The following is a 24,980-nucleotide window of genomic DNA, read 5'->3' as shown; positions in this document are numbered from 1 at the left end:
CACCATAAGTCAAGTTTGGGTTTTTTTTTTTTTTTTTTGCTTCAAAACATGTCATTTCAATAACTAGAGACAAAACTCGAGCAAAATTATTTGTAAGGCCTATAACACACTTTATTCCTTCAATTGTATAAGAAATTATTTTAAAGGTATAGAGCTGCTGAAACAGATTTGCAAGTACATTTACAATATTCACATTATCCAATAGAGAGTGATACTGATGGGGAAGGAACAGCTAATGTCAACAAGGATGTCAACATGATATTTTACTTGTAGAAGAGATTAACAGAACTTTTAATTTTTTAGAAATTTGTTTATGCTCTACAAGAACTGGAACTGTATTCACTGTTTCTGCCTTTCTCTGTACGTCTTGGACTTCATGTATGTATGATGACAAGTAACCTGTTCCCTTACTCCAATCCACACCTGTGATGTCAAAATGCTTTAGTTGCAGATTTATTTCTACCCTAAGCAGAGACAGATGCACTAAAAAAAAAACCCCCAAAGCCCCAAAACAATAACGAAAAAACCCAAAACATTAAAGAAGAAATACATAGTCAAGGACAACCTTCAATGCTGTAACCAGGGACTTCTTTCTTCTGCTCCACATAAATGGAATTCCAACATCTACTACAGAACCTATGCAATAAGTTTCCAGTAAAGACCAGAAGTCACACACTGGCCACCTCCATTCCCCATTTTGTGACTTAATTAAAATAATCCAAAGCCAGTTGTCATAGAAATGGTGTTGATTTTTTTTAAGCCAGCCTTTAACAAGCTGTTGATTATGGAAAGCAGGAAATGTGATCCGAGGTGGCTGAAGGCTGGTAGCAAGGCATGGAAGAAAAGAATGCATAGACCTTTTGCTGCTTCAGCCTCTGGAGTCTCTGACCACAGCACTGATTTGATTTCATGGCTGCCCTGTACAGATAGCTGACATTACTAAATGCTACTCCAGTATCAACTTGTTAAATTTGAACCCAGACTCAGCATATCAATATACTAGGCCAGACTAACTGGAGTCAAGAGAAATATTTTGGGAGTTGTTTATTTTTAAATGAGTCACAATACACCATGATAATTAACTGGACTATGTAATTAAATGATTGCCACAGAATCTGTTGTATTGGTCACAAAGACTAATAACAAATACAATGGCATTTATCTACTTTATTCCAGTGAATTACTGAACTGCTGTGAAGTCAGTTAGGGTTTCTGCTTGGTTTGGTGGAAGAAGCTTTTACATTTTTTGACAACATGTTTTACAGACTATTTACCTATATACTGGTTTTACATAAAAACTGAAAATAGCCATTTGAGGACCGAAAATTTTCTGTACCTGATATTTCTGTCAATCCATTGTAAACACTGCTTCTGGGAACTGAAACAAACTACTGCCAGTCCAGTGTCCTAGGAGGTTTGCTGGAAATGTTAGCTAACAGTCCAATCCTGAACTTGGATTAAAATACAGACTATCTTCCATATCAGTTGTCATTAAACACAGAGACCAGCAGTGCTAGTTGATGAAAAATGCATGTTTTTGAAGTGCATGACTCAACATTATCTTCACAATATACTTTCAAAATAACTGACACATTTTAATAGTCTGGATCTAATCTGTTTGTGCTTATTGTGGATTCTACCCCTCAGTTTACAGTGAGATTTTGGGAAGAATCACCAAACAATATTTATATATATATATATCTCTATATATATATATATATCTAATGATTATCTGTGTTCCACTGTGAGTTTTATAAAGAATCTTAAGCATAAAATCTTAAGCATAAATCACAGTTTCCCACAAAGGAAAGAGCATTTTTCTTTAAACTCTAAGCAAAATGCACTGAAGAAGTCAGAAAGTGTGGAATCATCAGGCACTGCTCTAAGAGCAACAAAAGACTGAAAATTCCAGGCTAACACCTCCAAGGTGTCCTACTAGTTTAGACAGGAATTGTCATAACTGTAAGGTCTATGGCAAAAAGCCCTTTGTTTAAACAAACATATTAGTTACATGCTAGTAGTGTCAAATCAATGAGAATGAGTTCTTAAAACAATTTCAGTAACCATCAATTGTTGCACTTTTATCAGCATTCATAACTAAAAATATTCAGATAATTTAAGTCCTCACAATGTTATTTAAACAAGGTTTAAAATCTACCCTCCATGTGGCCTATGCTTTACTAACTGTCTTAAGAGTTAATAAGAGTAGACACCTCTGCCGTTTAGCTGGACATGAAATTCATTACAAAAAAATATATATTTAATATAAGCCTTCTAGACGCAAGTACTATAATTTAAACAGCAATGCTGTTGGAAGAGGTATTAAGTTACTCAGTACTGCTCAGGCTGAAATAGTAGTTGGAAGGAGGAAAAAAAGAGCGAGAGGAAACTGAAAATTCCTGTGGTTCAGGGTGTATACAGAAACAAATGGTATTTACAGTTTCTCTGCTCAAATAAGACTTATCTTTAATTCTACATACAACAAACTGTTCTGTAAAATAAAGCCTATCTGAAATAAAACTAAAAGATCACTCATTTCTACCATTTTATATGCAAACAACTTCAGTAACTACTATTAATTTATGGAAAAGTTAAGTGTTTATAACTACAACATTTAATCTGAAGTTTAAACGACTCCCATGTCTCAATAACTAGACAAGAAAATCCCTCTGAGCTCATGTAAACAGCAAACTATTGTTTAAAATCTATTAAATACACTTGTTTCACAGCAACACCTATTCACCTATGCTACTGTATGCCCCATATTCTAAGAAACTAATCTAAAACCCAAATGTTACAGATAATTAAAAAATTAACTTCCTAATGGTGACAATTTGACACCATTAGGAAACTCTGAAATCACTGCACTGAAGTCTTGATTGCAAGCTTTTACTACTTTCCAGCTAAATTTCAGCTCTAAGATGCCATCACATTTTTCTATAAACCACAACACTCACCTTCTGGGGCCTCCACAAAGTGCTAGACATTTCCCTTTTAGAGGTTCCATATCTTTTCCTAACACCAGTTGCTTTTCCTTCATTCCCAGCTTTGAACTGTATGTGCAACTGAGACGTCCTTGCACTATGACACTTGTATTTAAGGCTGGATAAGCAGCAAGAAACTTTTTGACGTGATCCTTCCAAGGAAACACTTCTTTGCAAAATATGGGGAGTTTTGCTCATCTGTGCATTCGGTCTTGCTAGTTCATTTATATTAATCTGATATTCTGAATCTGTTTTTGAGGGCAGACATGCAGATGTGCTACGTTCCAGTTTTAAATGAGGGTATTTTGTACCAGAGTTCAGATTTAACTCTGGACTACAAGAGCCATTAACCATTTCACTGCTTGATGCAAATGCTCTTTGTGTAAGATGAACTGAAACACGTGAGAAGCCATCAGGTACTTCTTCACAAGTTGCCTGCTGAGGACCACTCAAAATTTGACTTTTGTCCTGTAACGATGCATTCAAATAAAGCGGTCGCACGTCTCTGACCTCACCAGAAGAGCAAACTGTTTTAGACAGTCTAAGTCCATTGACTGCTGTTGAAAGGAATCCCTTGGAAATGCTCTGGTCTTCTTTTTGTGCCAGCTCACTAGGAGAAATAATTAATTTATGAGATGTTTGATAGGTGCCTCTGTGTGGTAGCTGACCTGAGCTTACTGGAGAAGCTGGAGGAGTACTGGAAGGACTCCTAGGAAAAATAACCAGTGATGAACAACGTCGCAATGGAATTTTGGTTTTCTTCCTCACTGACAAAGCATCTTGGTCAAAAGTAGTATTACTTCTGTACAGTGTTTCCTGAGATGAGTTGCTCCTGGAGGGATTACATTTGTTTCCAGTGCTTCTATATGAAGAGTCACCATGTGCAACACTACTACAGAAAGTACTGTCACTTGTCCAAAGAGTGCCACTGCCACTGTCACTGATGATACTGTTAGTATACGAACCTCCATCACTTGTGGTACTTGCACATGATCCGTAGTCACTGCCAGCACTGCTGAACGAGCCACTGTCACTTGCTGCAATGCTGCTGAGACTGCCCCTGCCCAGGGCAGCACTGCTCAGAAGGCTGTCGTTAGCTCGATGGTCAGACACTGCTCCAGCACTGCAGCTCCCTTCACTACCAATACCAATGAATGAAGTGTCTTCACCAGCAGCCACGGCGTCACCAAACCTAGAACATCCACTCTGCTTCCTAGACTGCAAGGAAATGTGCAATGAACTGCTCTTTTTTATTTGCAGTGAAGAAATAGTTGTGCTTTTCTCTTGATTAATTACTTGTTGCACTACAGGTGCATAAGCAACTTGTCTAGGAATCAGTTTCACTTGTGTAAAGCTAGGTGCAGAAGTCTGTGATTTTTTGAAGTACACACAATTATTACTATCCAAAAAATCTTCAGAGGTTTCTGATAATGGGTCTGTGTTGCTTCTTTGGGTAGCAAAATGCAATCTTAACCGTTGTGCCATTTGTTCTCATTTCCATGCATGTTAGCAAATGAAACCCACAAAGATTCTTCAGCAGAAAGGCTACAGGCAGCTGCACAGAACCCAGAGCTGGTACATTGCAACAGTAAAAGCCCATAAAAGTTACAGTCTTTGTCCTAATTTCTACAATATACTAGCATTTTAAAAGAAAGTACCTCTTGAAATAAGTCAGCCATTCCTTGAACTGTAGTTTCTGGACCGTCGTTGATTGCTTGCAGTCAGAAAGCCTTCATTTAAAAAGCACTTATGTTCCAAGGACCTCAGCTGCGACACACTGACAAACACTACTGACCTTGTTCCAATTACACCTTCTGGAATTTGCATAAATGAATGCTATAATAGGCTTCCAGAACTTCCAAGTTCCAAACAGCAACGCCTGCTGCGGCTGCACGAGCTGAGTCAATGTGTCCGTACTTTCCTCAGCAGCGTATGACTACTAATATTTTTACCCTTAGGTTTAGAATTACAGGAAGTTGGTAGGAATGAAGTCCCATATAATTGAGTATCAAGTCCAGGATTGAATTTCCAAATAGTAACCATGCTAGCAAACTGCTGAGGTCTGAATTATGCACAAACTAGTGAAATAAGCCTCCTTTCCCTTAAGAAAATGTTTTTCTGCACTATTTAAATAAAACTTGAAAGCAATCTGGCATTATCTTGCAATCCACATGCTGCTAAGCAATCACACTTTCTAAAGATTTGCACATAGTAGAACCCTCTGTGCTGATTAATTCATAATTTTAAATGAGGTGCAACTGAAAAGGAGCCAAAAAAAGTTTTGCTGGTTAATAACTTGGCATTTGTTTTTATTTCTAGTTTGACCTTTTCTAACTACAGCTGTTAAAGGTAGAAAGAAACAAAATTATTCTTACAAATCAAACTACCTCATCTTATTTGCTGGAAGCCCAGAGTAAGGACACATTCATTACAGTTCAATGTGATTTGCAGATATGTGACCAGCTACACAAACTTTAGAAAACTGAACTAAGTATGCACAAAGGTATTACCAAACAGAATTACAGAAGAAAGCTATTCTGTGTCATTACGTACAAACTGCCTCACAGTTTCATAACTAATTATTTTTAGTTTTCATTTTTTAAATAAAATAGTCAGCATGTCAAGAAGTTAATACACTATCAATTCTTCCAAGAGTAACGGGACTGAGAATTCCTACAAAATGTTTCACTGGCTCATATTATCTGTAGAGGTCCTTTGCTGGCACCTAGTGGGACTTTTGATAAAAGACAATCTTGAATCTTGCTGTTAAGAGGGATTTCTGTTGTGGGTTTTGTTTTGAAAAACAGCAGCATTTGGCTAAGAGTGTACTTTTGAATACATAAGCCATATATGATGCAGTACTGAATGCTACTGCTCTAACATGAAATTACTTAGTGCTGCTGAAAGAGTACAAACAGAAGAGAACACTAGGCCATTTATACTTTTATAGGTCATACTACTAGGAGTTTTTTCTGCTTCATATTTATTTAACCTTTACTGTATTTTAAGCTAGAAGGCAGTAAAATTAACATTTATGCCTCCTTCCCAAAAAAGAGCCAAGAATCAAATTCACAGGACCTTGTTTGCAAGCAACAAATTTGTTTTCTAATTATACTCCAGGGCTCACTTAACCTCCATTACCTGAATTCCATTATTAGAATGCAGCAATAAACGAATACTAGCTTATTCATAAAAAGCCAACAAATACAACACTTAATTTATTTCATTATAACCAACAGGACTGATTCTAAAGTTATATGTTGGTGGGGACTGGGATGGGGAGAGAAGAGGAAAGGAAAATACCATGAAAGGTTCTTTTAGTCAGTTTCAAAAAGTTACATTTGTACTTCAAGCAATACAGTAAAAAATACCCATAAAACCAAACAATCCAAACACAAACTAAAATCATCAGCAAGTGACCCTAAGATATGTGAGCAAAAAGTAGAAAATGCATTTCTTAAGGCTTCTTCCCTCCTCAAGAAAAAATATATTAGTGGCACAGTTTGTAACATGTTGGTCTGATGTGCAGTGCAACCATTGGAGGTGCTGGTTTCCTTTAGTAAAAGCATTACTTTCTCCCCCAGTGGATGATCTGAAATGTTTTGTTCAATTTTACTAAAGAAATCCTAAGAAAACAATAAACTGACATAATTTGGTAACTCAAGGCTTAAGATTCCAGCAAAATTTCTTGACATGCCTCTCTTCCTTAGCTATACCTGTATAGGTATTGCCAGCCAACTACAGCTTTCTCAGGCAATGTAAAATGGCTTTTAAAGTGTTAAATTCAATGTTGCTGAATTAGAGTTGGCAGGAAAATAAACTAAAAGTTAGTATTTTTTAACTATACCAATAGTTCAATTCAAAGCTTAATATAATTGATTTCTCCAGTTTCAATAACAGATTTAGGCACTTAGTTTGCAACATACTTAAATTGTGGCAAGGTATAAGACAGATAGCAAGAGGCATGGCCTCTTCACTGATTCATCTCCTAAGTGACCTCAGTGTTCTTCTTGACATTTTTCTAATGTGTTTTAGAAGACAACCATAATTAAAGACTCTGCAAACTGCTCAAGCCCTTGATTCTACCAAGGGTTTGCAAGTCAGAAGAACAAACTAGATTTAGCACTCCTTTACCAAATCCAAGACAAGTGATTTTTGAAAAGTTTTAAAGCTATTACAAGAAGATTTCAAAAATCTGACTACTGGCAATATAATCAATGCAGCAAGACGTGACATATAACAAACTCTGAAGAAAGGTTTTGAAGCTGGTATTCAAGAACACAACATTTCTTAAAAACAAGCAGGTATTTCTGGCTTCCATTTATCCCTAGAAGTTAAAGGAAATAAAAGCACTTGAGAGAAAATTTTGTAAAGAGGAAATTAACCATTGGAAGGACACAAATAAGAATATTTCAGTTTTACCAGATTGCTCACATTTAGACTTTAAACAGTCATCCAATAGGTAGATGAAAGAACACTGAAAATACTAAAATACCAAAAGTTGAAACACCTTTTGATCATGGCTACTTAGCAAGGCCCCTATGATTTTTGACATGTGAGGACGAATTAACAGAAGTGGGGGAGCTTGTCAACACTAAATAACAATCATAGCTAAGGCAATAATTTGTCTTACTTAAAACAACCCAAGATGTCTGGGATAAAAACAGTTTCTGAGAGCAAGCTGAAGAGAAACAGGGAGATGAGCTGTTCCATTCACCAGCTGATACCCACAAAATGTTTAACTGGTTCCTCTCCATAAGCAAACAGATCAAACAACTTACATATTTAGATTACAGAAAGAATGTGAAGGAGTTCTATTGGAAAACACAAAGAAAACACTGGCATTCTCCCCCCAAAAAATCAAGGACCCTACTTTCTAATCGTGCCTTGTGGCTTCCAGGTGGTGGCAGCAATGCTCTAACAAGACATGCAATGGACAGAGTGATGTGAGGGATATGCTCTAGCCCATAACACTACGTGCAGATGAAAATCTGAGCATCCTGAAAAATCACATTTAACCTCCCAAGTGCTTGTGATTGCCTTTAACACTGCTTTTAAAAAAATCAAAGAGACATAGTATTTTGAATACTTGGGACAAGTAATATCACCAGTTAAGTGTAAATGGCCTTGGGACACTGTAATGCCTATAACCAAGAAACAAGCCTCCTCCTTCTTAAATCTCATTATTCTAGGCAGTTTGTACTTATATTTACACACATTTTCACTCTTCCCAAGCTCAGAAGAGCAGCACCTTCAGAGAAGATACAATGGTTTACTGAATATATGCATTTTAGGAAAAAATGTTTTTAATGGCCAACACACTACTCAAGCACAAAGCACAAAGAGATCCTTTATTTGGAATGAAACTGTGTTTGGCCTGCAAGAGCACTCAATCCCTCCCATTAGTTCCAAACTCCTGCAGAAGGGAAAGGTATTTATTTCAGTGACAAGGAACGTCAGTGAAATGGATGCCAGTGTCATGACTGCACTGCTACAAGCTTACTCACTCACCATGAAACACACAAACAAATACAGGTAATCAGACATCTGGACACAAAATAAGAGCTTGGGTCAGAGGAGGAATTTTGATTTCACTGAGATAAAAGCACAAGCTAGCCTTATCTCACCAGTGACCTGCTGCTATTCAGAGTGACACCTATCTACAAGGTTACAATCCATTGTTCACTTCTTGAGCTTTCCAAAGAAAATCTATGTATGCTTTCTTTCATGCTACTCCTCACACACTGAAGAAGCTTCTCACACCACATCTCAATACTGCTTTGTTTGTAGGGAAAAATAAACATCCAATGCAGAGCTTTCAATATCAGCAAAGAATTTGGTCCTGTCATGTGAACAGCACTATGAAAGAATGATGCTTTCATGAGTTAAAGCACATTAGAAGTTTACAGTAATAATGTAACTGCTTCAGAGCTTCAGGAGTGTGGTAATGTCAGATAAATAATCAGGTGTGCCTTTAGCTTTAGGTTTCATTATAGAAATTAAGGTTGTTTAGAGTGGGTTTTTTTATCCACATTGAATAGTGATAGACTTGCTTTCATTCAAGTCTTTAATACACTGCAAAATTAACACAAAAAGACCTACCAAACGGTTTTCATCAAATACTTCAAAAAGGAGTCTGTGTTTCTGAGGATTAACCTACAAAAAAGAAGTATAGTGATAATTAACATATGTACTGAATTCCAGCACTTGTCTTCAGCAAAAACTCTGTGTTTATGCAGGAGGAAAGAAATACCAAAGGTCCTTATTAAACAGCAAATTTATACCCTGCTGCCATTCTACTATGCAATGCATTTCTATTAGAACCAATAAGACATAACTAGTACTACTATCCCAAACCATTTCTAAATAAACATTCACAGAATAAAGAAGGCAACACCAAGACTGAAAATCTGACATTTGTCCCAGAGTTAACAAATGTATTTCTAAGGAAAGCAGTTTGTGAGCCTTTCAGAACATTAATTGTTAGTTATTAACAATTAGCAAATTAACAATTAACAAATAGTTAGAACATTAATTGTAGAGTTATTTCTGAATTAGGGAAGAGTTCTGAAGTGGGGAGAGTAGTGAGTAGTTTTTCCCAATGTGTAATATATCCAACCTGTAATAAGGCTATAAACAAAATCACTTACTCTAAATAAGAGTTCTTCATTCCATTTTGGGTTTAAGGACTATGTACAAAGGAACAAAAAAAAAAAAAAAAGAAAAAAAGAGCATTAGTTATACTGATAATTCTGTACAAATGTACATAATTTTTTATGTACTACACATTTTATTCCATGTAACAATCCATTTAAGAAAAAAGTACCTTTAACCTTGATATTGCTGGTAAAAGTCAAAGGAGTCTTGTACCATTTAATGCAGTGCAGAATGGAGACAATTTATGCAGGTGTTGTGAGCTATTGGCTATGCCATGGATGCAGAGAAGGTGCATGACACACTTGAAAATAGTTAATTTAGAGTAGGTACCTTCAGTAATAATCACTGCCATCCTCTCAGTTCAACACCCACATTACTTACATGCAAGCTCTTACCAAATGCCAGATCTCTAAGCAACATAAACTACACAGACCAGGCACAGATGGGCCAAACAAAGCATAACTCACTCAGCTAAGCTCATCTTTGAACTGTGATATTTAAAAAAAATACTACAGACAGTTTAGCTACAAACAGAGTTTAATGCAACAATTATCAACATGGAAAGAAAAATGCATGCGTGATCTCATAACATAAATCAGAGCCACAATCTGAGAACAACAATTTGGAAGAGTGCTTTCCCTCTCACATATACAGTTCTTCATTTTTGGTTAAACTGTGTTAGCAGTGCTGACTTTTTCCTGCATGAATTCCAGAAAAACAAGTAGTATCCTAATTCAGGTGGTGCAATTTGATGTTTAAACAGAACAAACTGGGTTTGTGTTTTTAACATAAAAAGATAAAAAGTTGTACAAGAAAGACTCTAATATCATTAAAGATCTCAGAAAAATCAGAACAATCAAGTACTTCCAACTTAATGACATAGTTTTCAATCAATACTTACCTTATATTCCTCAGTTTTCCCTCTACCTTTCAATAAAATTTTGGAAGAGAAAATACCATAATAATGCCATAAACAGAGAAACTGAGCAGACCACAGAACACCCCTTTCCACATGTCCATTCACTCAAAGATATGAATTCTCATATTTCCTTTAGCTTTAACTTTTCCTCTGGAGTCTGTTTTAAAAAAACCCTCAACACAATACCAGAAACCCCAAACAAACCCCACCACACCCACATAGAAAAGATGACTAACCTTTCTAATAGTTTTTGTCTGAATACTGGTAAGGGCTCCATTCACTGGATCGTACAATGTCACTTTCACATATGGGTCACTGGTAGGGAAAAAAAACAAACAAGTAGTATGCTGCTCTATGACCTTTTTGGTCACCATTATCAGCAGTCAAGTTTTGAAAGGCTTAAATTAATAGCAGTTATGTAACCAGGGGGTTACAAGTACTTTATAAATACCACAGACATTTGTAATTACAATCATTTCCTGCACAGTTTTAGAGATAAAACTAATATAAACACTAGTAGTGATAATGATCATATTAGCTATGCCATTCTGTGTACCAGTACAATTTGACTCTCTGTTCTCTTTCACAGTTATTTCAGGAGAACAGATTCAATAAATCGTCTCACATTTCCACAAGACAAGCATGAAAAAAATCAGTTGTGAATGAAAAATCTTGAACTATTAAGTATCTTAACACTTTAGAACACCTGGAATTTGAGGTACTTCCTCAAACATGCAACAATTTTACTAAATGTTCTATCATTTTGACAGAGTTTGAGTTTAACCTGAATTTTTCTGGTAATGAAGACGTCAATATTGCTGCTTAAAATGTCTTACTGCCTTTTCATTTCCTGTGGTACTAAAACCCAACGTATTATAAGAATATCTACTTTTCATGAACAAAGCACTCAATTGCTCAGAGTAGTAACAAAAAGTGACCAAGACTGTCTGCCATACAGTAAAAGAGCACATGGTTTTCACATATTTTAGTTATGATGAGAAAAGCTGATCTATTTTTGCTTGAAGTAAAAAAATAAATTGTACATGAACAAAAATTTAAGGGAGACTGTCTAGCTTTAGGGAAAACACAAATTTCACAACAGAATTTTTTCTATTGCTAAACTGATGTCACACACAGCAACTTTGTGCTAAAATAACAACATTCCTGCACATATGCCAAAGCAGCTGACAGCAGAACTTGTACTAAACCCATCAATACTCTTCTAGACCTTTTGTACAAAGGTCAGAAGCAAAAGTGGCTTTAGCACAAAATTCATTCTGCCACTTGTCAACTCTACAAGTTGAATCCTAAAATCCTAAAAGCAGTTCAATTACCAACACACAAGTCTGATCATTCCTTTGCTAAATGTTAAGCCACTGCACATAATTTGAGCTGAAACAGTCTTATAGCCACCAGTGTTTTGTACTATGCTCATTCCAAGTTTTCCAGCACAGATGAGAACTCTGACTACAACTAAACTCTAGTTATTTTAACTGTAGTTATTTTAGCTGCAGCCTACCTGAAGTGAAACACAGACATGGATCTATCCTCCATGGCAGAGCTACTTTATTATGCAGAGAATAAAACATTCCTCTACTTCGTTTTGCCAACACTTCAGATCTGTCCAAGTCACTCTTGGACATGAGAGCAGATATCTTCATGTTTGTACAGTCTCTAATAGTTTTATAAAGTTGCCAGTTGAAGGAGATTGGATTCTTTTTTTCAAGAGGCACAGAAGAATTTACTGAGAACTAAAGAGCTATAGAAGGAAAATAAAGAAGCAGCTGACCCTTAATACATTAACAACATATTCTTACCTGGCTCCTAAGATATCCTTCTTGGCCAGGCCAATTCCAGCTATAACCTTCACCCGGACGATTCGCGTGTTCTCCTTAAAAACAAAGTAACATATTCAAAATGCATTCAGATTCCTTTTTCAGGTCTATTTTCAATTAATAAAGCTAAAAGAAATCGTGGCCATAATTTTGAATTCACACTGAAAACTACAGACTAAATGATGCAGTTACTTTGTCTGACAGAAATAGCTCTATCAGTAACACTCAGACAAATCTGCATGGACCACAGAAGTTTTCACCTAATGGTGTCTTGGCATGCATCAGAGGGAGTGAAATAGACTCTCACAACATTTATTTCCTGGGAAGAACAAAAAGGATATCAAATTTATCAAAATGGATTAATAAAGCAGTAAAACTCTGGAAAGAAATGTAAGAACAAAAACATCTTGCATCTATTTTTAGTAAACAGCACAGAGAGGTCATACTTAAAATATCAAGATTACTGATATGACCTGCCAGCAAGGTATGAGTTTTTTTAAGAAACAAAAAAATATTTTAATTACACATTATACAAATTAGCTTCACAGGAGTGACATAAGTAATTGCACTTCTCCTGTTAATTAGTACATCTGCACAGTCCTACATGGCTCATCTGATAAGGAACTGAATTCAAGACGGGGGGAAAAAATTCCCAACAGCGGTGACTGTATCAGAGAAGGAAGACAAATGATTATTGTTTCTCTGAAAAGCAAAAAGATTTCCAGACGAAGGGCTGTTTGTAGGAGATGGTGAGCCAGAGACACTTGTGAGGAAAGCTGATCCAGTCTAGGTTAAGGAATTAAACAGATACAAGAGCAATGTAAAGCAGCAGATGCTCCCTCTGGGGCTTTCCTGAATTCCACATTCTAAAAGAGACTCCTAACAAGCACTAAGAATGCTTGATCATTGGTTTTCTGTATAACCACAGGGCTAGATTCCCTAACCAACCCCAACTGGAATGGTTCTTAAAGCTAATGGAGAGAACTGCATCCTAATACTTAGGCAGGAACTACCGGCTAAAAATGTAAAACTGAGAACAGACCACTAAATAAAAAGAAAATAATAAAAACACATGCAAGTTTCTCCCACTGTCTACAGTTAGAGGTGATTGCCTGGGAACTGAGATGAACATCTACAATGCCCACCCACTGACAAAACAAGTCAATTCCAGCCAAGTCACAAGTCTGTCTTCAGCCTTCACCTCAAAGGAAATTGTCTCCTAGACTAGAAACTCTTAAGAGTCCAGAAAAGGAAGACCAACAGACAACCTCTCCCAGCACTGACCACTTGAAAGTGGCCTAAGCTTTCAAAATCCTTAGTCATGACCAGGCTTTTAAGGTACATAACATTATCACGTGTTTTATGACAACAACAGAACTGACCAGATTTAAGAAAACATAAGTAAAAAACTATGTTGACATCAAATTAAGAAGAGCTATTTTATTATTAACATTTTTATATATAACAAATATCCTAACATGCCCACCCATCTTACATTCTAAAACAATGTCCAATTTATCTTCTACCAATTCCTTGGCTTCAGTGACATTCAACATGAGTGAGTTTCTGTGATGATTCAAGAGTCCCACGTGCATTTCCCCTCTCCCTGAGCACCTCTGCACTGCACCCTGAGGATGCACTGCATCCTCCAACAGGAGGATGGTCCTCAGTCACAGCCCATGGGACCCAACTGACAGAAGTCAGCTTGACAAACAAGCCCACCTTTTCCTTCTCAGAAAAACGCCGAGAGCCAATGTTGATGTGGGACACACAGCCCTAAAAGACAATTAGGTTTTCTTGTCTCTGCATTCAGCTGCTTAGACCACGAGATTTGCTCCATTATTCAAGCATGAGAAAAGCAAAGACAATTAGATGCTTTTGGGCACAGGCATCCCAGAGTCAGGCTGAACACTATATCAGTGCAGTCCACGCAGGGGAGATCCCAGAATAGGATCCATGCTCCTGAGATTTTAAAGTTGGCTTAATCACATGGTTTGTTTACTTGTATCATAACAGAGATATGAAAGCTATTTTACAGAGAAACAAATTGCTTTGCACATAGCCTCAGGAAACTAGAAGCCACAAACCCAATGCTGGCGTGCTGAAGGTTGATTTAAACATGCCTTGCTGAAAGAAAGGTTATTTATTTGGGGTCAGTGCCAAACTAGGACAGCTACAGCATTTTAGTTAGCCGAGCAGAACAACTAACCAAACCACCATGAAGGTATGAAAAGGCATGCCTGTAGAAATACTTTTCTAAATTAACAGAAACAGTTTAAAAAATTTCCAGAATTGTTCACAACAATCTTCCCAACAGATCTCCATTTTCACTTTCACTTTTTCAACTAACCACTCTCACTGCCAAAAGCCACCACACCCCTTATTGGTTTTTTTTAAGCTGATAGGTGACACTGAAGGGTCCACTTCTTCTTTTCCCAAGCCATGGCAACTAGAAACTCCAGGAAAAAAACCCCATGCTAACATGCAAGGGCAATACATAATCACAACATACAAGGTTCCCTATTTTCTGGTCAGGTCAGTGTGCAATGAACATCAGGGGAAATTCAGACAGCTTGATCCAAACACAGGCAGAAGGGCCTGACACTGGAAGGAGCCACGATGCCGTGACCCTGCACATCCTGAAGAGGCAAAGCTGCCGACAGGATACCGGCAGCGCTGCGACCGCCTGACCTTTCCTCCTCACCCACTGATGGCACAGCTCAAAAAAGCTGCCACAAACACTCTGATCCCACAAAGCAGTGAACAGCCAAAGAGCTCCAGGACCTTCTGAAGCTCATCTAATGCAGACAAAAATTAGGCCATGCAAGCTCTGCGTGGAGAGAAAGCATCGGATACTTTATTCTGGCACCCACCAGGAACAGATTCAAAATCAAAATTTCATGGTTTGAAAGGCAATTTTTGAACCTCATCCTCTTCATTCACCTTTGCTCAGGAGATCCTTATGCCTGCTTCATAGCCACATACACTAAACTGTGGATCAGTAACTCCTGCAGATCCACAGGCAGCTGCAACAGGAGTGTTTTTGTAGTCCAGAAAATACACAGGCTGCAGCCTGTACCTTTTACTCTTCCATATTGACTACAGACACTCTCAAGCTTGCCTTGCTACTCTTTTACGCCACTGCCATGCTTCAAGTGGTTCTGGTGGCAGAGGAGGGGACAGGCACCTAGCCACTAAACAGGAAGACACCAGCAATGCCTAGCAGCACTGCAGTTTATCTAAGAGACTGATCTCTCAGCCCAATTTATCTCCTCAAGAGTCTCTCCCCGGATATAAATGTCTACCCAACCTTCTGCAGTCCTGACATTAACCTGAATGAATCTGAATTTATTCTGTCTGTACAGCTAAAGAAACTGAGCATCCTCTGCTGCTTTGCACACAGGGGGAGTTGTCCAGGTTTAGTGCCCAGCTGCTCTGTACCACAGACATGCACACAACAGCCCATCAAAGGCAGCAGCTCTGGGCACAGACTTGCACAGGGATTGTTTGTACAGATGGAACAAGGACGTTCAGCTTCTTTTGACAACTTCTGACTGCCAGCCATTCCAGAGGCTGGAGGCAAAAAAACAAACAAACAAAAAAAAAGAATACAATAATGTCAAAACTGAACTGTTAAGCTGTTCCCTCTGAGAATGTAAGTAACCCAACATGAATCAGGTAAAAACAGCAAATGAAATAGAAGAAATATTGTTAAAATTACTGAATCTGCCAGGGAGTGGCTGCACACAGTCTGTACCAGTTAGGCTGCTCCCAACAAATTCAGGCTTAAATTGTTTTTAGGGGTTATATATTATTTTAAAGCTAAGGGGTAGGGGAATAAGGTTAAGACATATTACAGAGACTAAACTGTTCAAAACGTCTTGGTCTGATTAAGTGAGACAAAACATCCTTTTCCGAGCTGAATCAGCAAGATAGTTATCTTATTATCAACTTCCAGGTTTTATCATTATTTTATTGTTAACCATATTAGTATATTCTAAAGTACACGTTCAAGATGTTAGTCAAAATAGCTGGAACTACTAAACCACACCACATTCACCATCTCTAATAATTAATCTATTTACTAGCAGATACTGTGTAACAAGGGATGAAATAGGTTTCTGAGCCAGTATGTTGACAATCAGTATCTTAAAGCTTTAAAGGCAATGTTTTCCAGCTTGTGATTCTTTGAACAAATAATAAAACATAAATCTTTTCTATGTATGCCTTAAAATAGTTGTAAAATGTGTTCTCAGAGTAGCAAAGCACATGTCAAACCAATAAAGTGGCATTTGAAGAAGACAGTTTCATTCCACAAAAGTCACTATGAAACTACGTATGTTCAATGAATATACATTAAGATGAGACATTCTTGAACTATTCATTTTGGACACGAAAACAGTGCTTGGACAGAAATGTCATCCATATAAGCAGTTTAAAACTTGTTCATAACCTTGAGACTGGAATGGTCTTGCCTGGCTTACAGTCAATAATTACAAAGGACAGGGATTAACAAACTGTTCACTCTCACTCCCATTCTTTCAAAATTCACATGGTAGGAAAATAACACCAAAGACACCTGGGAGAATTAGTCCTGCCTTAGTGATAGAAGTCCAAGAGAGAGCAGAAGACATAAGAAAAATACAAGCAGGAAGAAAGGGTGAGATAAAAGGCACAGATCAAGAAACTGTGGCATATTGATGACTACAGCCAAAGCCAGGATGGTTAATTTAAAGTAAAACATAAAATGGTAGTAACTGCTGGACTACTAGATAGCTTTTTTTAAGGAAGCCAATATACAAATGACTGAGTAATCTAACAGAGAACACTTGGTAGTAAACAATTCCTCTAGGCAATAACATCCTGTTATTCTTTTGTTCCTGTTAGATAGGTCAAGAATCAACTACCACTGAGAAGCCAAGATAAGAGCACCAAAGCTTATTACAACAATAAAACAGTACAGCAGCATCAGCTTTAAAGATTCTGGCAATATCAGGAACTATATATTAAAGCTTTCTTAAGAATCATATCATGTCTGCATACAGTACTCACTTGAAAGAAAGCATTTTCCAAAAAATGGGGAGCCTTAGGTGGAGAAAAGTACTTCCTGCAATAATCATGTTAGGTGGCATCCAAATGATAGCAAGTCCTTTTAAGCCACTGAAACTTCATTTCACCAGGAGAGGGAAAATGGGAAGGAGACTTTCCCATTTGGCCATTGCTTTACAAGACAGAGAACACTGTCCCCTCTATAGTGACCAAAAGAACTGAACCATTTTCTAAGAAATCATTTCAAAACAAAGTTTTAGATTCACAAAGATTCCTATTATAAAACTCCATTAATTGATCTTTTAAATATAATGAAAGTCATTAACTTCCTCCCCTTCCTCGTAATTCACTAGAAGAATTTAATTGTATCATGTGAGCATTTTGTGCTCATAAATGCAAAAGTCTCATCCATCAAGAAATGTTGGCTCTTACTACAGATTGTATTTAACAGCTGCATTTGACTACAAATTAAGTAAGAGATTCACGACCACAGAAGTCCACTAATGGAGTTACCAATTTGCCAACAAAATTTAAAAAATCCAAAGCCCCTCAAGCAATCACCAAACAATTTTTCACTATGTGCAACCTAGTATCCATTACAGTCCCACTCAGTGTTTATTAGTTCCGTGTAAGGGAATGGCTTTAAAAAAACAACACAAAACAAACAGAGGGACATAAAATAGCTTCTGGAAACCACCAGATCTACACAAATTACACTGCTGTTCAAAAAAACACAAGCAAACACCAAACAAAATCAGGAAACCTCTCAAGACTACAGGCCAGCAAGCTTCCCTATTTCTACAAGAGTCTCAACTAATCCAGATACGTGGATTCTAGGCCATACCCTGCAATGGTAAAGTCCTTCACAGCCTAGAAAAAATTGAGAGCCTTTCTAAAGGCCAGAGACATGAATGTCTATTTTTTCTGTCTGAGTGCCTGTATAAGAACAGTCACATATAGAATACACCTTGTACAAAGGCACTGGGGAGACCATGGGCTTTGAACAGGAACTGAAGCACTGGGCTGCTCCAGCTCAGGCACGAAGGAGCCAAACAACATTACTGGCTTTGTCAGAGGCAACCCAAAAGGTTAGTCCGTGCCAGTCTCCGAAGTCATGTCTGAAATGTTTCTACTCGTCAGCATCACCTTCAAAAGACAGCAATATGAAGAGCTGTGGGGTAAGGTGTGCAGAAGCTGAGAAGACAAACCACGTATCCTAGACATTCAATTCACCAGCTACAAGCTAAATAACCATAGACAACCTACTCCAGCAGTAGAGCCTAAAGGAACATAATAATATATCTAAAGCTTTCCAGAATGAAATACCATATGCCTTTGAGGAATCTTAGGCAACCTGCAGTAAACAAGAATGCTTGTTCTACACAGGGCAGTTCTCAAGCAACTGAGCAAGCTGAAATGGCAAATGCATGCATGTAGGAAGTGTATTTTTGCCTGTGAGAAGTTCCCATTTCCAGTTTCATCCCTGAAAGCAACCACACATAATAGATACAAAAGATCTAAAAACCTATCTAACTTAGAATGTTATCTGGGCAACATAAAAAGAGCTAAACAACATAAGAAGTCTTTAATACAGGCTGGGAGTGTAGGAACCCTGACACACAGACATCTATACATTAAACCATGAAAGACATGTATATAGACACTCAGTGGTTTTTTACTGAATGCCATTCCAAAGCCCCACAGTGCAAGCAGGTATTATAATAGCAAACAGAAATAGATATTGGACAACTCGCTAAAAATTATGTTTTTAAGACAGCAAACTACTGAAAAAAAAATAACTCCTTCTGTAACCAAAGAAATAACAATGCATTAGCTAAGATATCAACAATTTTTCCTTCAGTCTTTGAAAGAGCATTCCACAATGACTGTTAGAAAATACTGTATTTAGTACTGCAGTCCATTTTCACAAAAATACAGTAAATGGAAGTGAATACCTCATTAGAAAATGCTTGATCAAAGTGATTAATCTACAGAAATCCAAATCTTAAGAACTTGAAAGTTTTGTATGAGAAAGCCCCTCAGCCAAAAGCCTGTTGTGACAAAGGAAAGCAGCAGTGTCGGTGTGCTCCTGTGGGTGGGCACCAACACCTGCCCCTGCAGCCCAAGGAAGATGCAGGCCAGCAGGGCTCTCAGCACGGCCACGCCTGAGTCTGCAGCAGGGAAGGGAATGCTCCCCGCCATGGCTCCAAGGAACTGCAGCAAAGAGCGCTGGGAGGGCAGGCTGACCTGCTGGGAAGAAGGAAGTACATTTTATCACATTCCTTTCCCCTTTTAAAAAGTTACTCGGATGATAAAAAGCAACATGTTGTTCTTATTTCCATACCATTTGAGATCTACTTTTCTACTGCTAAGACCTTGCTCTGAATACAGAACTATTGTTTTTTCCACATTGGCCTTACTAGTGCTCATTATTTCAATACTCAACTAAGCCATAAGTCCAGGATACTTTTACGGAAGAAAAACTGAGCCAGAGAAATTAAGGACACCTGCACCTGCTAGATTCAGGCACTGCAACTCAGATACCTACACACAGCATATACACAAACCCACTGTATACACAATAACCTCAACTACACGTTCTTTTTTATGCTAGCTCCTTTTTGTGTCAGCAACATCATATTAGCAATCCTTTATTGAGTCCAAGTGATTAATACACCATTAACAAAGAAAGCTGTCATAAATGCCTAACCTGAGTAATGATGGAATCCACACTAATACTGCATTCAACTGCCTCAACAATTACATTTTCTCCTCACCTGCCATCCTGAATAGCAATTTATTTATAATTATTATATTTATCATAGGATCATATCCAAAAACTGCAACAAGAGGTTTTGCAGATAACATTGCTTTCTTGCATTAGACAATTCTGATTTACACCCAAAGCAAATCTATCTTGTAGGACAGGCCCCAGAGCAGCCCTGGGAAAGCAGCAGTGTGCAGACAAACTATGACAAGACTGCAAAACAATGTGGGGGGACAACAGAAAAGTCCTTGAGGATACTTTCAATATGACTTGGGTTTCTGTCCATGTTTTTCTTGTGCTTCTGTGTACACAATCTTCCAGATTTAAACTCTATGAAGACAGAAAAAGACCATCCAAGGAGGGAGTACTCTATTTTCCATTCTTCTATCCTAGGCAAGAGCAGCTAGCAGAGCAGTTTTCTTGTAACCCTAAGATCATTTGTTTTGTCATTTGTGCATGCAGAATCTCACATGCAAACTATGGAGATAACTGAGCAAGATTTTTACATGCAAATCAGTATGTACTCACTGAATATTAAAGTCTCTGAGCACAAACAAACTGAACTTCTCACATATGTCACTTGAAAAAGTATGGCTAAGCTTTTGAATTACAGAAGAAGTTAGACCTAGTGGATTTTTTACATGCTTTCCCCCCCTTCCCTCAGTTTCAAAGGAACATATTTATGCTCAAAAAGATTGAGGGAAGATCAGAATTGTTAATTTTTAGGCAGATTTCAAAATATTTTCACCATAGCAATGGAGGCTACAAAGCAGCTAAACTGAACAAAGCTTAACAATGTTAAAATAGAGAGCCTAAGGCATGGAATCTTTTAGTACAGCTACATAGCCTCAGAAAGTTACTAGCAAATGAAAACAGGATCTTGCAATAGGAAGTGTTATGCAACCCTTGCAGTATGGAGTGCTAATTTTGTATTAGAAATCCTATGTAAAACAAACACTAAGATGAAGAAAAAAAGTTATTCAATAGCTTTTTAGTTACTTCTCAATAAATAAAGCACAACTTGAGAAAGAGAGTTATGCTAACGAGAAAAGGAATAGTATTTTAGAGCTTTAAAAAACCGAATTCCTATTATGGATGCAACAAGTACGCACTGACACAGAGATCATCACTGCCTGAACACAAAAAAGAGCTGATCAAAGACAATCTTGGTAAAATATCCTGTTGGCTCAAAGACAACATTACTGACATTTCACACAGGTCACCAAACAGCTTTCAGAGATACTGCTTTTAGTCTTCCTGCATCTGCAATAAAAAAAAACAAACCCTGACTTTCATTCTTCTTGATAAAGTTAACTATTCCATAATATTCCACCCCACGCACAAGCCTCGGTTACAATGCAGCAGCCACCCCCACCTGGCTGCCACTTACACCCAGTAACAGGTACACCAGCCTCAGCCACCTTCCAAAAGATCCACGTGCTCAGGAACTACGACCCGAGGACAGAGGCCACTGCAGGAGTCACTTTCAGTCACCCACGGGTTTATTGCAAAAAACACTGACACGCACACAGGCTTTCACACTCCCGCTGATGGCAATGCTGGGATGAGCCCCGTCGCTCGCGCATCGCTCTGCCTTTTGTACCGCTCTAATACCGCACCGCTCCTGTCACACTGCCTGTGACAAAGCCCGGAACAAAGACGCGATTCTTCGGTACCGGGAAGAGAGCGGGGGGGAGAGAAGAAATCCCGCTCCACTCCGTCACGAGGAAGTTGCGAGCGCACGCGGATCCCTCCGTCCATAGAGGAGGCTCCACAGCTTCCAATGGGAGAAGACAGGAATGCCGGTGCTAGACGCCACGGCAGCCGCCAACTCACGGCGGGCCGAGGCGCAGGGCAGCCGGCACCGGGGCGCCGATCCCGCCGGAACCCCCCTCATCACCTCACCCCGCTCCCCCGCCCCTCTCCACACCGCAGCAGGTCCGCAGGGAATACCCGCCCCGCAGAGGGTTCGGCCCCGCGGGGAAGCCGCCGCCCGTCTCCGCGGAGAGGGCAGCGGAAGGCGCGGGGGGCGGCCCGGGGCCTCGCTCACCTCCTCGCCCGGCAGCCCGAGCACCTCCGCAGGAGACGCCGCCATGGCCGCACGGCGCGCGCCCCCCGCCGCCGTGTTTACCTACGCCCCGCCCTGGGCCCCGCCCCGCGCCCGCCCCGGGCTCCGCCCCTCTCATCTCCCCATCGTCTGATTGGCGCGCGGAGACTCGGTCCCGCCCACTCGGGTGCCGGCGGCGCCTCTCGATTGGCTCCCGCTCCGCGCCCCGCCTGGAGACACGCGCCGCGCGGGCAGCCTGAGGGGGCGCGCGGCCGCCGCCCTCAGCCCTGCCGCCCCTCAGGGCGCCGCGCCGAGCTCCGCCCTGCCCTCCTCGGCAGCCCTACCCAGGGCCGCGGCGGGATAACGCCGCTTTTCTAAAATTTTTCCTAGTGGTTTATGCTGTCGAGGTCTTTCTTTACAGAATCCCAGAATCCACTATGTTGAGAAAGACCCCTAAGATCATCACGTACAACCTACGACCGAACACCATCGTGTCAGCTAGACCATGGTACCAAGTGACCAGTCTTGTCTGAACGCCTCCAGGGACAGTGACTCTGCCAGCCTCCCTGGGCAGTATCTAATCACTCTTTTTATGAAGAAAGTCATCCGAATATCTAACCTAAACCTCTCCTGCTGCAGCTTGAGATTATTTTTGCGCCTCTGAGAGCCAGGCCTAAGCTATGGAGCTCTTGCCTAACCCCTCATACTCAGGGAACCTGAAATTTGAAAAATTTAGGGAAAACAGAGAGGAAAAAAGGACTTTCCCCACCAGGATGTGGCAGTGCTGCCTTTCAGGGTGCTCTGAAGAGGAAGGAAGTCCCATCTGTGTGAGAAGATGACCTGACATCACATCCAAGTGAGGAGAATGCCAGAGGACAGAAAAAAATAAACTGTAAAAGCCATGTCTGAAATCAAAACAACGATGTTGTCAAGATTTTCTCGAGAAAAAAATCTGCTTGCCCCCCATGCTCCATGCAAGGCTGTGAATCAATCCCTCAGGAATCCCTCCATGACTATCCACCTTTCCAGCAGGCAGAGGACAACAGCAAGAGCTGTGCTAAAAAAGCTGTAAATAGAGCGGTTTAGTCTGAGCTTTGTAACCATAAGCCTTTCTACAAGCCTAGGCCAAACTCCTCCAGTGAGTGCACAGTCTGGGAGTGCAGAGAACATACCTCCCTTTTAGGATGAACATGTTGAAAATCACTGGTCACTAACAACAAACAAATGTAGCAGCACCTGTACTGACAAGGAACCGGGGTCTTTCATCACCTTTCAACTGATCCAACCTCGCCCTGGGTGACCTACTTCTGCCATCATCATCTGATGAGAAATCCTTCCCTTTCCAAAACAAACACAGATCCAGGCTCAGCTCTTTGGACTGTGCCCCAAGCTGACCACAGAACACGCAGGTAACAGCTCCTCACAAAGACTCAGGCAAACCTGTGCCCATTAGCACACACACACTCATGTTCTCCTTCCAGAGGCTAACCAGATGCTCCAAGGAAATGCAGTCTCAGTATCAACATCAGTTTGTGCATGTCCCAAAATCAGTGTAGGGTATTAACTATGAAAATTCAGCTGAGTGTCTTACAAACAGATGAAGTGGCATTTGGGCAAGTGGCTTCATATGAATTGGTAGACTTACTTGGGGAAACAACGTCTAAGACCAACCAAGACAGTTTGGAAAATAAGACCCAGAAAAGTTTTTGGGTATTTCAAAATAAACAGCCCTTTTCTGTTTCTGAACAGACCCTCTGGACACCCAAAGTTTCCAATTCCTTTGGCTCAGCTTTGCCTACATCAGTCTTCCAGCGCAGATTTAGAGGTGTGTCCAAATTGAAGTTTCTGGGTAACAGCCAAGGAAGGAAAATCTGCCTAAGTTACAACAGGCATGACTTCCAGGTCCATTTTTTTCTGGGATTGAGTATAACGATGATTAGTAAATTGTTGTTACAGCTTACCAGAAAAAGCATGTGGGTTTGTGGCTGTCAAACACGAACACTGGGTTTTACAGTGTTGTCTCATACTCTACAGTGTACAAACCAAGTCAAAGAAAAAGCATCAGAGCCCCAAAAGCTCACAGCTGAGGTTTTTTGTTAATTTTTTTTTTCATTTTTGTAGTCTATTAAAAGATACTCTTTTATTTTTCCTTATAAATATCTTACTACACATTACTGTCACTAGCCAGAGCTCTGCCTGCCTTTCTGCAGTCTCAGTCTCAGCTTTTCTGTACAGTAAAGGCTATAAGAATAAGCATCCCAAAGTCCTGTTTTATAAAGGTTTTATTGTGAATATTTTATTAGCACATTACTTATTGGGCTTTTCTGTAGGAGATCAAAACTCAAACATTAAATTTTAAGTAATGTGTCATTTCAATAACTTTGAAATTTAAAATTATGCCCTTTTGAAATTTACAACAGGACAGTAACATAGTCATTTTGTTATATTACGTTTTTTAAGTAGCAGAGTAGCACAGCACTGACTCATTTTTTGTGTGGAAAGACCACTGACTGAGAATAGGAGTTAGTTAGTCCATGCCCAAATCCATAAGCAGATGACCTGCTATGAACAGGTCTGAAGGACAGAACTTGTGTTTCTGGGTTTGATACCCAGAGGCATCCATATATTAAGGTAAGGTCTATGTGCATTTTCAGTGGGATCAATAGTTATCTCCAATATTCCAGCAAGATATCTATCACTTCACCCAAATTATTATTTTTCT

The 24,980-nt window shown here is 39.3% G+C and overlaps 1 protein-coding gene across 2 annotated transcripts in view; it reads right to left on the bottom strand.

The window, feature by feature from the left end:
* The window catches only part of NEDD4 (NEDD4 E3 ubiquitin protein ligase), a 50,636-nt gene extending 28,279 nt beyond the window's left edge, over positions 1-22,357 (bottom strand). The window contains exons 1-5 of one of the 2 annotated variants that reach the window (XM_041418587.1): positions 22,262-22,357; positions 12,378-12,451; positions 10,797-10,875; positions 9,635-9,673; positions 9,087-9,140 (exon numbers count right to left, since the gene is read on the bottom strand). In XM_041418587.1, the coding sequence (XP_041274521.1) occupies positions 9,087-9,140; positions 9,635-9,673; positions 10,797-10,875; positions 12,378-12,451; positions 22,262-22,306 (291 nt within the window). In that variant the 5' untranslated portion in view covers positions 22,307-22,357. Of the gene's footprint in view, positions 1-2,957; positions 4,881-9,086; positions 9,141-9,634; positions 9,674-10,796; positions 10,876-12,377; positions 12,452-22,261 lie in introns of those variants that run through there. The other variant, XM_041418586.1, reaches the window with a different exon arrangement.
* Between the last annotated feature and the right edge of the window lie 2,623 nt (positions 22,358-24,980).

The sequence above is a fragment of the Onychostruthus taczanowskii genome, unplaced genomic scaffold, assembly GCF_017590055.1.
Source record: "Onychostruthus taczanowskii isolate IOZ18803 unplaced genomic scaffold, ASM1759005v1 scaffold6, whole genome shotgun sequence".
In the NCBI taxonomy this organism is placed as follows: domain Eukaryota; kingdom Metazoa; phylum Chordata; class Aves; order Passeriformes; family Passeridae; genus Onychostruthus; species Onychostruthus taczanowskii.
This window is presented reverse-complemented; position numbering and strand designations above follow the sequence as displayed.